The following is a 12,862-nucleotide window of genomic DNA, read 5'->3' as shown; positions in this document are numbered from 1 at the left end:
TTTGAATTAAAAAGCAGTTACTATTAAATCCCTGTTTAACTATGTGAGCTTTTCTGAACGCCAAACTTTTAAAGATAGCTTCTTAATATGATTATCAAGTTTGGCAACAAGAAGTAAAAATATTTTTCTAATATTAAGATGTGTTTTTAGGAATAAGGCTTATTCTCCTGGAAAGCAAAATAAAACGAAACCAAGTGCATTGATCCAAGTACAGAAACAGGAATGAAGGAAGCAAGACTGATCCTAGGAGTGGAAGTGTACCTGTATTTAATCTATTCCTGTATGCAAAATAAGGCATTTACCCAAACCCTTACTCAAGTTTTTAAATATAAAAAATTGAAGCAACAAATTATAGCGGGTTATAAAGAAACTTGAAGAAAATATAAAAATAGTGCAAAGAACTATTTAAGATTTCCTTTCAGAAAAAGAACTGGTCTAAGTGTATTTAGGGTTAACTGGTTTTTTTATCCAGTGGAGGGAAGGCTTCTTTTAGCGCTCTATTTGCAGTAAAATGAGGTTCTAGAATTTAAAAGCATGAATTAAAGACAAAGGAAGGGGCATAAAATAACACCTAAATGTATCTAATGAAAGACTGTAAATGCCTAGCTCCAGTTTCTTCGAGATTCAGAACAGTACGTGACAGAACTCTGTTACTGCTTATGGATTGTTTGCTTAAGTCCAAATTCTGCCTTGAAAGATACTCTTTCTGAAGTCAGTTATGACCTCCTCTAAAAAATAGCTGGGAAAAAATAGCTGGATCAGGTTTTATACATACAATTGGTTAAAAAAATGTGTGTTTGTGCAAATGTGTTTATGTGTATTTATTTATGTTTGTATTTATTTTGCAAACCCCTGTGACATTGCTTCAGTGAAACACGGGGACAATAACATGAATACTGGGCCAAAGGACTTTCATTTTCTGTTCATTTTTACTCTTTTAGCTTATGTACTACGAAGTGTCGAAAATGCAACAGTATAGGAGAGTTACAGCTGTGTATCCTGATAGCAGCAAGCCAAAAAGTAAGCATGCAGGTATACACTGGAAACTTATTTTTTCCCCTGAGTCAGAAGAACTAAAATATTTTTTGGCCTGCACTTTCAAGCTTACGCTCTTCACCAAATTGTTCCTTGAAAACAAACGTCTGTGATTTGCAAATAATATGGGATGTCTCCGCTGTAGGTGACCAACCCAAGACCCTTGAGAATGGCACATGTTCAGACACCTCTGAATATAAATTCCCTTTAAAGTCCTAAGGACTAGCAAAATGATGTCCACAGAATAGCTATCCCCTTTAAAACCCGGTTTCTCATACTGACTAGTTTGCTTCTAAAGCCTTGTTATGCTTATTTCTGCAGTCATCAGCTATTGACTTTGGGCTTTTAACATGCCTTAACATGCTAGTAGTTTTTCTTGTAATGTACAAACTCTGAATATAGCATAAAGAGAAATAAAAAACAATGGAAACGCTTCTGCTGAAGAACTGTGCCCATTTAATAAACTGTGGGGCATTTTTTGCAATGTAACTTAGCAAATGAGGGTGCTGTGTAGAAAAGTATCTTTAAAAAGTTAACATTTCTAAGGTTCTCATTCTGGGTCCATTCTCAGCTTTACGGAGAGCAGCTTAAGCTCACTGCCATAGCATCCTGCGGTCATCTGGTGGAATCAAACCCTTCGCACATGCCTGGGTGGTTTTTTTCGATATGTCAAGTTTCTAGGAACCAAACAATTTAGGAACCGTTATAGCAGGTTTTGTTATCCACGGATCCGTATTAAAAGAAACTTCCGCAGTTATTACAGCAGGTTTTGTCATACAAAGATCTATAATGTAAGAAATGCCCCCAGTTTTTAAATTAACATCTTAACATTAGTATAATCTTAGAAATGTAATCCAGTGTGCTTCCTGACCAGTGCTGTTTTAAAAATAATGGCAAGGCTTACTATCATACAGTGTATTTCACTAGTTAATAGCACCAGCAATTACTTATAGGAATAAGTAATTGCTGCCTCTTGTTACTGTTCCAAAGGTCATATATTCAGCAGTTCAGGCAAAACTGATTTTGATTTGAAGAAAATGCAAAGCTGCATTTTCTTCAAATGTATTTAACGCCTTAAGTATTAAATAAATAGCAACTACTGTTTTCCTTTATAGCATAATTTTCTGACCTAATACTGATTCTACGTGCTTAGAATACATAGCATGCCACTAAATCAGGGGTGTTGAAGGAAGGCAAACCATGCAGTAGGTGATCATCCTTGACTATGCCCTATCAAGAATGTTTTAAATGATCTAAAGATAGTCTGCAGTCCTGCGGTGAACTCTGCAGGGGTGATCTGCTGTGCCCAAATGTGAGTACAGCAGGAGCAGAATGAAATGTGAAACTCCCTGATTTTTCCAATGAAACTGATATTACAGCCTCAGACAGATTTATCTACAACTCAGCATGTGCCTGTAAGGATCAGATCGGGACAGAAGAAAGTCCTCTGGTATAAACCATAGGTTTAAATATATTTTATGAAACTGAGCTTTGCATCAGGCAACCTACAAGGCTAGTGCAGAGTAGTCAGCTTTCGTTTCTTAGAACAAGAGGAAAAGTCAGCTGTAATATCATAGGGTCCACACCTTAAAGAAGTACAGAAAATGGAAGTGGCACCAATCTTTGTAACTGCCATTCACAATAAAATTGCTACTCCAAAAGATACGAAAAGCAGTAAAGTTTGGCTGTGTTTGGTTTTTTTAACTGGGACTGAATCTCCTACTTAAACAACTATTCCAGCGCTGGTACTGCACACAGTTTAATTACTTTAAGCTCATGAATGGACATGAATAGCAATTTAAAAGTAATATTCACATTTTTGTAAGCAAACAATTTTTATATGTCTCCATATTTAGATGAAATAAATGTTTCCGAAATCTTATTTCCTAAGTAGAAAGTACTTCTGGGAAATAACTAGTGGAATTCTACGCTGTGCAATCAGCAATAGATTGGGCATTACTCCTTTGGATCAGCACCATTTAGCATGCTTTAGGGGCAGTGCCTGCTTTATGTAGGAAAGTTTGTAAGAAATGTATTTAATATGAACAGCAAGATACAGAAACAATGAGGAAAGGCTATCTAAACATGCAGGAGCATTAATAGGTAATACCTGGCCGAAGAAGAACTTCCCTGATGTAGACATGATCTTGCTGTGTCCCTTCCAAGACCTTGCATGGCAAGGGCAGAGGTGGTGCCCCAGGAGAGCCTGACAGTGGAAACACTCCAGTCTGAACTCCTAACCGTGGTGCACTATCATGATCCTGTAAGCTATCAGGTGCTGATGTTATCAGCACCTAAGCAGTACAGAAATACTCTTTTCTCTGAGATTGCTTTCTGAGAACAGGCCCCTTTTGCTCTCCTCTTTCCAAATACATACCCAACCTTCACTCATCAACATGAAGTTAGTTTAGACAGAAAAAAAAAAAAATTCAGTTTGAATGGAAATGCCTAAGAATTGAAGTCTTCTAAGAGCTTTGAGAAAATTTAGCACCTTCCTTCTACAATTATTATTGTAAATAAATAATTTCACAATTGTCAAAATGCCATCTTCAAATACCTGTAGTTTACTGCAGGGGCTGCTGTAACATTTAGCCTAGTTTCCTAAGGAGGACAAGCTCCCAGTCAGGCAAACTCTCCCTTCCTGCTGCCCACAAAAACTTCTGAAACGGACATCCGAATTTCAACCAAATTTGAAAGAGAAGCAGCAGTCCTCACGGTAAGTAGAAAATCCTTGGAACGGAAACTTGTTGGAGAGGACAAGGCAGAATGGGCAACTAGGACGCTATGTAGAGAGGGAGAGGGAGGAACTGAAGGACAAAAACCTAAACTAATAGGAAATCAAGCTTCATTAACTCTACTGTTCCCAAATAAAGTTGTTTACTTTCTCACTGAGCCACTACAAAGTAAAACAATGGCATACAAAGGAGCAGGGCTACTTGAAATGCATGTAAGTCTTTGCAGGAGGAGGGCAGTGCAGTGTGGAAGGGTGGGAAGTTGTGCATATTAGGCTTGAGCATGTGGCCATTCTGACCTCTGGAAATATAGCCACCATCTTTACTGCTGCAGAATCCACTTATTCTGTGATTAAGTACTGACTCATATTGCATATTTCTTCCAGAGCAGCATGCTGGAAAACACACGACAATAAACCTCAAAATACAAAAAAACCCCAAACCCAGTGGAACTATCACACATGCATAGTTTCTGACAAGACAGCCGTTTGAGAGCCTAGTCAGTTTTTAAAATCCGTTTAGCTTGAATTCCGAGATAGTGTTTGCCCAAGCGAATGAAATGGGTAACAAGCACAATGTCCTAAATTCTACAGTCAGTTTTCCTCTCTCTCGTTTCTTAATCAAATACATATAAAACCTAAAAGAGCAATTGAGTACTTCAGAGAAGCAGAGGAAATTAAAATAACTAAGATGTGTGTGTTTTTTTTACAAGTAAAACAAAAAAAAATTATTTTCTGTAAGATTAATCTTGAAATAATAATGCTTGAAATAAACTACCTCAAATAACTTCAGGTGGGAAAAAAGATATTGGAATAACACTTTCCTAGTAAACATGAACAACACTAGACACTTTTGAAGTATCTTGAGACATAAAAAAATGAGACTCACGTAAAGAAGTACCAATACAAAACCAGTCATATTACCAAACCAGTCTTATCCTCTTATTCTTCCCCAAAGGGTGTTCTTTTTTATTGTCTGCTGAATAGAATAAGCTGTCTATTCAACGGACAATAAAAAGGAACACCCCCTTGGATAAGAGAGAAAAGAGACAGCTCTGGGACAGTTCCGACCTGAGGCCTTACTCTGTAATCACTGTGCAGCTCACACATCAAAATAGTTTGGATATTCATATATTTAGGTATGGTAAGGTTGCTACAGCAACGTCATGTACCACGTACAACTCCCATCGCTCTTCCAGCTGCAGCTGAACTAGTTTCAACATTTTATTAGGTTTTTTTCTTTTTTTTTTTAATTTATGATCAAGTACAAACCCATCTGCATTTGACAGCTTGCCTTGTTGCTCGCAATTTATAACAAAGCAGAAGCACTTCCCACCAATCCAATCCAATATTTGGGGGCAAGCCCCAACAGATGCGCTATGAGGATCTATCTGTGTCACAGACCCTGTTGATTTTATACAGCAGTGTAACTTTGGTGTGTTATCACATTGTAGTTAATGTAAACCTTCCCCCCCCTCCACCTTTTTTTTTAATACAAAACAGCACCCCTACATTCCTTGAAGTGACAGGGCACAAACCAAAGATGAAAGAACAACAGTTGAAACAAAAGAGACGTGTTAGGATTGGCTATAGACACATTTTGTCTTGGCTCCTTGTTTACTAATGAACAACAAGTTTACTAACACCTTGTCAATTTGTAAAGTATAACATAAAATGCGACTCTTTGTATCTGGACAGATTTTAGTTCTTATTATCAAGCCCTTAAAATTGAATTTACTTCTACTACAGATAATGCAAATTCAATTTGCATTAATTTCAAAAAGAGTAACTTTCATCTGATATTTTTGTTTTCTTTTGTCCTCTCTGTTTGGGCCATTATTATGTATCACTGGTCTAAAAACTTTCATGATTATTTCAGAGGGCCTACATACCATCTGGTATGCTCCTCTTTATCACCAGTGTAGCAACAAAGCTGTAGTTTAAGCAAAAACACATCAAATTTAACAGCTCTAATGTTGCATGTAAAGAAATTCTGTATATAAATAGATTCTTTTCAAATTTCTGCTACCATTCTTCAAAAAAATCTCACAAATCAGCCTTCAAAACAATAGCAGACAGCAATCTGTCAGTTCTCCAGTAAGTGCGAGCTAACCGGTGTTATTAGCACCTCAAAAAAGGCATTTTGTGTGCCTTGCTTGCCAGGAATTCAGGATAGCTTGTTAATAATACTAATACCTAGCAATTACCTAGTCTTTTCAAGTTCAAAGTACTGTAAAAACCTTAAATAATCTGCTGCAGCATTTTCTAGGTTCATACTAATTCCTGTTAACACAATGCTTTTACAATCTGACATGTTCTGGAGTGTTGAATTTAATTCCTTTCATTTTCGCTGTTTTCTCAGCTTGTACTTGCTTTCTCTCCCAAGGTCTGGAATTCATGTCTTCCCTCCACCCCACTGGTGGTCCTGACTGCCTTGTAACCACAAATAATTAATGAATAAAAATAATTCACAAATGACCTGAATGTACACTCCCATTTACACTTACTTTCTCCAGTTTCATCTTTCTTTTCTCAACTCTTCTATTATTACTCTTTTAGCTTTTCAGCTTCATAGCGTATTCCCCAGTCAAGCAATGTGGCTTAACATCTATCACCCGTGTATTTTGTCATCCTCGCCTCATGGAAAGAGTGGTCTAAGTCTTGTTAGGATTCTTAAACTATAGATGTTTATATGTGTTGCTGTAAGTTTGTGTGACGCAATCACATCAGACGTGCTAACATCAGTACAAACACTTTGTAAAGAAGCTGATAAGCTTTGTGATGGTTACCAGGTCCCACCTTTTCACTCAAGTGAAAGCGTCCTCATTGTCCATCCTTTTTCCACCTATAACCTTCACCCAGCTTAGCTTCTGATGTTACCTACAAACTACTTTATTCCCATTTTGGGGGGTAACTTGCCTTTCAGGTGGGTGGAATGTCAAGTTGGTAGTAGCCAGACCCTGTGTTGACAGGCAGATCCCTCTCCGCTTTTCAGGCTGACCTGCTGTTTGCATTATTTATCTGAGTTGCAAAGCAGAATTCTCCTATGAGAGCCCTAGACCAGTTGCCTTTTTATTTGTCAACACTGTCTCAGGGGATAACCTAGGGGATAACCTCAGATGATCTCTGCACCACCTACTGTTCCACCACCAGCCACATCTGCAAATCCACTTGTGCCCTGGCATCCCTGTCTGGATGGGAAATTTGTCTTCCGTTCCATTTACACATTCAGCTGCAACTTACTATTTGAATTTGGGATTAATACAACGCAGCTTCCAATCAATTTCAATTCATCTGTATCCAAATACTAAATTAGTATTTGATCTGGAGACAAGACATCTTCACTGAAGCTTGAATTGGAAAGGAGTTCCTCCAAATCCTTTTGCTCCTCAAAGCTTATCTGCCTGTTCAGTACCGAGTTTTATTTTCTTGCTCCAGCACAGACCAATATGGCAAAGTGTTCTGCTGCAGCCCTAAGGCTGGAGTAAGAGACACTACTGATAAATACGAGAGGTGGGTTTGCCATTTAGATGTATGAGAGGAAACAGCCTTTTGAAGCCTGTACCACCTCTCCTTGCTGTTTGCCTGATGGATGGGGCCAGAGAACTGGAATCAGGCAGAGTTGAGCCAGCTGCTCATGCTGGGTGAACGCAACTGCTGAGCACCATGATGCATTGTAAAAGACGCTGTGGCAAAGGGAGCACCAAACAACTTCCATGAGAGCCCCCTTCAGAAAACCAAACTGATGATGATGATGATGATGATTCAGTATGAGGTAGCCAAGACCTAGATTTGCTAAGTGCTGGTGATATAAATTAATTTTGGTAGAAAGAGATTTCCAGGGAAAGGAAACGTATGCATAGATGGCATTTCTGGAAATACATGGATCACCTCCAGCTTTCAGGCTGTAGCAAGTTTGTCAGACAACATAGTCAGCCCCACCTCCGCGCAGCCTGGTAGTAAGTAATGCTGGCAGCGGCGCAGAACCTAGCACAGCACCACCATGACCCTTCCTCAGGTGTCTGGGCTGCTGCAATTTAAATGTCAAATAACATCAAGGGTGAAGGAGCTCTCTGCGATGCCGGTGCTACAGAGCTGGCGCGACACATGGGGAAGTGGCTTTTTTTTTTTCTGTTTTTCTGCTAGCTAGCACAACCTCTCCAGAATGTTTTTAACGGCTTGCTGCACCTATTATACCCGGTACAACACTTACTCATTTCTGCCAGGCCTTGAAGCGCTTTATTTCACAGGCAGCCAGTACATGAAGGCCAGATGTGCAAGGGCCGTTTCGGTACCTCTCTGCCAGTTAACTGTACTGAGGGATGCCATTTCAGGCCTGGTGATGTTCTTGCTGTGATGCTAGCCAACCCTGCGGGCCACTGCCTGGGCAAACGCCACTGCCTGCCTGCCACTGCCACATGGTGACGAAGGGATGCGGCCCTGGGTGCGCACCCAGGAACCTGGGCTGAAAACTGCCCCTAAATCCAGTGTTTTACGACCATCTTGTCGCAGTCGCCCACCCAAACTTTTCGATGTGGTAGGAGAGGAACATGCAGTCACTCAGGATCACGATGGCATTTACGCAGTGCGGGGGCTGGACGCTGCAAATCCACTCTGTCACGCCGAGGGGGCGGCTGCCTGAGGCGGCAGCGAGCCCTAAGCCCCCGCAGGCCCAGCGGACCGGACGGGACGGGACGGCTCCCGCCGCCGCCGCCCCGCCGGCTCAGGCCCCACGGCAGCGCCCAGGCGTGGAGACCAGGCCTCCGCGGACCCGAGGGGACCCTCGGCCGCCCCGCTCGTCCCCTGCCCCCGCCGAGCCCAACAGCCGCCCCACGCGCGCTGGGGGTAGGAACCACCTCACGCTTGTCGCGCGGGAAAAGGCGCGAAGGCGCAGGCGCCCGCGCGCCCCGTCCGGGCCAGGTGATTGGTGGGTGGGCAATGACGTCATAACCGAGCGCCGACGCCACCGCGCATCGGGTGTGCGGGGTGCGGGTTGTTGCCGCTGCCGCCATCGGGGAGCGTCGTGCTCCCCGCCATCCACCCGACAGCCCCTCACGCCCCGCCGCCGGGTGCCTTGGGGGTCGGCCGGGCCGGTGTCGCTGCCGCTTCCTTTCCTCTGTCGCCCGCCCGCGGCGCCCCGCTAGTGTCGGCCCCGGTGCGCGGCAGGTGCGTGTGGGGCCCGTGGTTGGGGTGCGGGGTGTGGTGGCGCCGTCTGTGGGGAGGGAGGAAGACGAGGAGGAGGGGGCGTCTGGGGAGCGGGGAAGGCGGCGGGCGGGTGCCGCCCCGCCGCTTGACAGCGTCGCTGGGCGCCCGTTTCCCTGGGAACGGGGGGGAGCCGGTCACTCGGGCGGCGTCTTTCCGAGCTGGGTCTGAGGAGCTGCTTCCCTCTCCCTCTCCCCGGCTTTTCCCGCAGAAAACGCCCGGTCGGGAGCGGTCGGTTCAGAACATGAGCCTCTACAACTTGGACCGCTTTCGCTTCGAGAGGAAGAGGAAAAACGCGGAGCAGCAGGAGCCCGCCTCTTCTCCGGCGGCCCAGGTGCGGGCAGCCAGCTCGGCTGCTGCGGCAGGGGAGGAGGATGAAGGGACAGACGAGGGCAGCAGGCCAGACACTCCAGCCTCGGATGTGACAGAGGGAACTGGTGAGTCAGGTGTTCTCCTGGCACCTAAGAACAGCACAAGTACTTCATTTTTAGAAATAGAATAAGTGTTGTCTTCTGGTTTGTTTTTGTTTGGTGTTTTTTCCCCTCTCTTTGCTTGTTTTACAAATGCGCTTTTGTATGCGTGTGTATTTCACAGCAATTTCTATGAAGTATCCTTATTTGTAGCCGTGGTTGCTGTGATTGAACCTGTGCATTTACACTCAAGCCTGAAACCTTCTGATAACTCAAGCTGAAATGACTTTTTTCAGTTGAGTAAACAAGCTACAACTGAAACGTTTAAAGTACGTTAGGCTTTCCTATTTCTTAATTATTTATTCTGATACTTATTTTACACTATTACGGTATCTCAGGGTTTTCAAAGTTAAAAAATAACCAAACACCCTTTAGTTGTCTGGTAAATGCAACACTACATAGACTTAACCTCTTCACTAGAGTCCTAAGCTATTGCAATGTGGAATATCACGGGTAGATAGAACTGAAAACAAAGAAAACAGTTTCTTTTCAGTTGGGCCTGGTTTTGTAAAGAGCTGAGAAACCTGCTGCTGATTCTCACAAGCTGATCGTGCTAATAGTTTTGTAGCGGTGTTTGTTCTTTTCTGGCAGTAGCTTGTGGTTTTCATGGAAATGTGAAAATCTTGCCTGTGTAGTAATTTATTGGTTTGGCTGATACGCTAGAGGTGTGCTGTTTCTGTTCAGTTTCATCAGTTAATGCTAATAAACAACTGTAACGGTTGTCAGCTGTATAATCACATTCACCAGTAGCTTTTCTGTTACTGAAGGAGTAAGAATGGAAGAACATTAATGCTGATTATTTTATACCTTTTGGACATTCCATATGACTTCTGATACAGATGTCAAGATACAAGTGTTATTGGAGAGATCAGACAGACTTTAACTATGCATTTAGTCAGTAATGGAGCAACAATATCAGTCAGTGTTGTTTAACTACGTTGGTTTTGCATACGACTTTCCCTTGGTGGAAGGCAGTTTATCGTAGTACCTTATCTGTGCAATAACAGAGAACCTTTCACGTACATGGAGGAGTTCCCCTTTTAAAGGAGAGCCAAATCAATATTGCAGTAAATTGGTGTTTACTATTACATAAATCTGGCTTTTGTGCAGGCTGACTGTTTTCAGTTGACTGGAGTGCTTTCATGTTTACATTAGTAAGTATCAATTGATGCTTTATGTTTAAAAATATACAAAAAAACCCCTCTAAATCTTGGCTTGAGAGTTGCCAGTATGGAGTTAAGTAGCCTGTCCACTAGCAGAGAGGATGTTTTGGTGGCAGGGAGAGCTTAACACAGGAAGCAAGCAACTGTTAGTTGTGGCTTCTGCATGTGTGTGATTTGTAATGGATTGCATGAGAAACTGGCTCTCTGGGGAAGTGCGCTTTGGAACAGGTGTCATCTTCCTCTTTGTGGTAAGTTACTGTCTTGCATGGTGTAGGAGTTACAGAAAGCAGGTACCCTTCTGGAACTGTGAACATAGGTGTGAAAATGGATGGTGCTGTTTGCTTTGTGGCTTATTTGTCTTTGCGGTTCGCTTTTTAAAATATTGCATTTTTTCCTTCCATCTGTCTGTGGACTTGACTTTGGCAGTGGAAGCATGTAGGTAGACCATAACTACTTTGGAGCTGCTTGTTTTTCAAAATACTGGTCTTCCTTGGCTTATATTCTACAGGGGTGGGATTGAGGAGGAGAAGGGATGTAACATCCAATTTAGAGGCATGAGTGTGAGTTTAGATTTGAGGTAACAAAAGGAAAGATGAAGGGCAGCCTAAAAGAGGAACTGTTGTGGAAGGCTAAGTAGTTGTGAGGAAAATAGTGGGAGACAGTGGTAACTACCAGTAAAACAGAGTAGAGTAGAAGTGCAGACAAAATTACAGCAAGTGGCCAACTTAAGTAAGAGTCCATGGACACAGATGCTGGTGTAGAACTGGGGTGCTAATTAACATTTAACATTTAGATATAATTACTAGTATTTTGCGTTTGCATAGTATTTTATCTTTCACAGATATTGAGTGTTTAAAGAAGATGGAGTTGTTTGGTGACTTTATTCGCTTATTTGCACCTCATTGTTATGTAACCCATTTAAAATTCCTTTAAATGGACCATTTTAAAAATCAAATAACATTTTCTGCATCTATAAAAGTTAATGGAAAATAAAACACGCAAATTTTGTCTGCAGGATATGAGGCGCTTAATTGTAAAAGGGGAAACTAGATTTGATTAGCAGATCCCTGTCCTCCTTGTTTCCTAATTAGTGACAAGAAAACAGAAGTTTTCTTGCTTTGGGTCAAATAAAACAGAGCTATTTGGTTTTTTTTTCTTGGATTATCATGGAAAAGGTACAAGGGTGACTAGCTTATGGCACTGTGTGCTCTCACTAGTGCTAAATATGTAAGTCAAAGTATTGAGTTGTTTTATACAAGAAGCAGTTCACACCAAGTTAACTAAAAATAACTTGCCCTAATGCTCAATAGCTCATGTGAGGACAATAATTACTCTTATTTCTTCTGAAGAGAAACACAGTGAATTCACAAAACACTGGTACATGAAACTAGTGAAATGAGGAGAGTGTTCTTTATTTCACTTATGCAAACAAAAAAAAATATTAAATAGCTGATGGCTGGTTTTGACCTATTTCACTTGGCATCATGCAACATATTGTCTGTGTAAAAAGAAATTTTAAATCAGGCTTTTTCCTTCAGGAGCACTAATGGTTCAATATAATTTCCTAGAGATTTCTTTAGATTTCTTTTTTGTTAAGTGTCCTGAAATATGCATCAAATGAAAAGCTATGATTGTTTTAATTTCATTCATCTTGGAAAAAGTAGTCAGATGATGCCTGTTGTGTCATGAAACACCATTATCTTTTTAGCTAATTTTTTTGGTTTTCCAGAAGAAACTGATATTGGTTGATTGTTCTGCACCCTGAGTATGTATGTGTGTAATGCTTCTTGTTGCTTTGTGTTGAACATGCATACCTTACACTTTAATAAGCAATTTGTAGTATGATGGCCAGGAGAATTGGTTGTCGTTATACACTTGTGTATGTTCAAAATTACGCAGGCTTGCAGTGACCTTGTAGTCAGGTTGTAGGTGGCAATTCTGAACATTACTTAACAGGTGCAGAAACCAACTATGGGGGCAGTTATCAAATTATATCTGAAAGATACCTCATTAAAGAGTTGGGAAAATGCATTCGATTACTACAATTTTCTGTAAAAATTAGTATTATTTACTAAGTGATACACACATTTGGTTTCTATTTGTCTGTTAAGATAACAGTGAAGCTATCTTCTTAGTTTTCAATTAGATGTTTTTAATTATGTAAATAGTTTGGTGTACTAAAATAATGAGATTATTCTAATTTGTATACTTCTAATACAGTTCTGCTCCATTTCTACAATTGGAATAATTAACAATCATGA

General features: G+C 41.3%; 1 protein-coding gene across 1 annotated transcript in view; it reads left to right on the top strand.

Annotated features, from left to right (window-relative positions):
* The first annotated feature begins 8,724 nt into the window (after positions 1-8,724).
* SMARCAD1 (SWI/SNF-related, matrix-associated actin-dependent regulator of chromatin, subfamily a, containing DEAD/H box 1) overlaps positions 8,725-12,862 on the top strand; it is a 45,666-nt gene continuing 41,528 nt past the window's right edge. Inside the window, exons 1-2 of the mRNA XM_063336525.1 lie at positions 8,725-8,932; positions 9,180-9,405. Coding sequence (XP_063192595.1) covers positions 9,213-9,405 — 193 coding nt within the window. The 5' untranslated portion in view covers positions 8,725-8,932; positions 9,180-9,212. The remainder of the gene's footprint in view (positions 8,933-9,179; positions 9,406-12,862) is intronic.

Source organism: Chroicocephalus ridibundus, chromosome 5 (assembly GCF_963924245.1).
Source record: "Chroicocephalus ridibundus chromosome 5, bChrRid1.1, whole genome shotgun sequence".
Taxonomy (NCBI): domain Eukaryota; kingdom Metazoa; phylum Chordata; class Aves; order Charadriiformes; family Laridae; genus Chroicocephalus; species Chroicocephalus ridibundus.
Note: the sequence above shows the minus strand (reverse complement) of the source record. Positions and strands in the feature narration are given on the sequence as shown.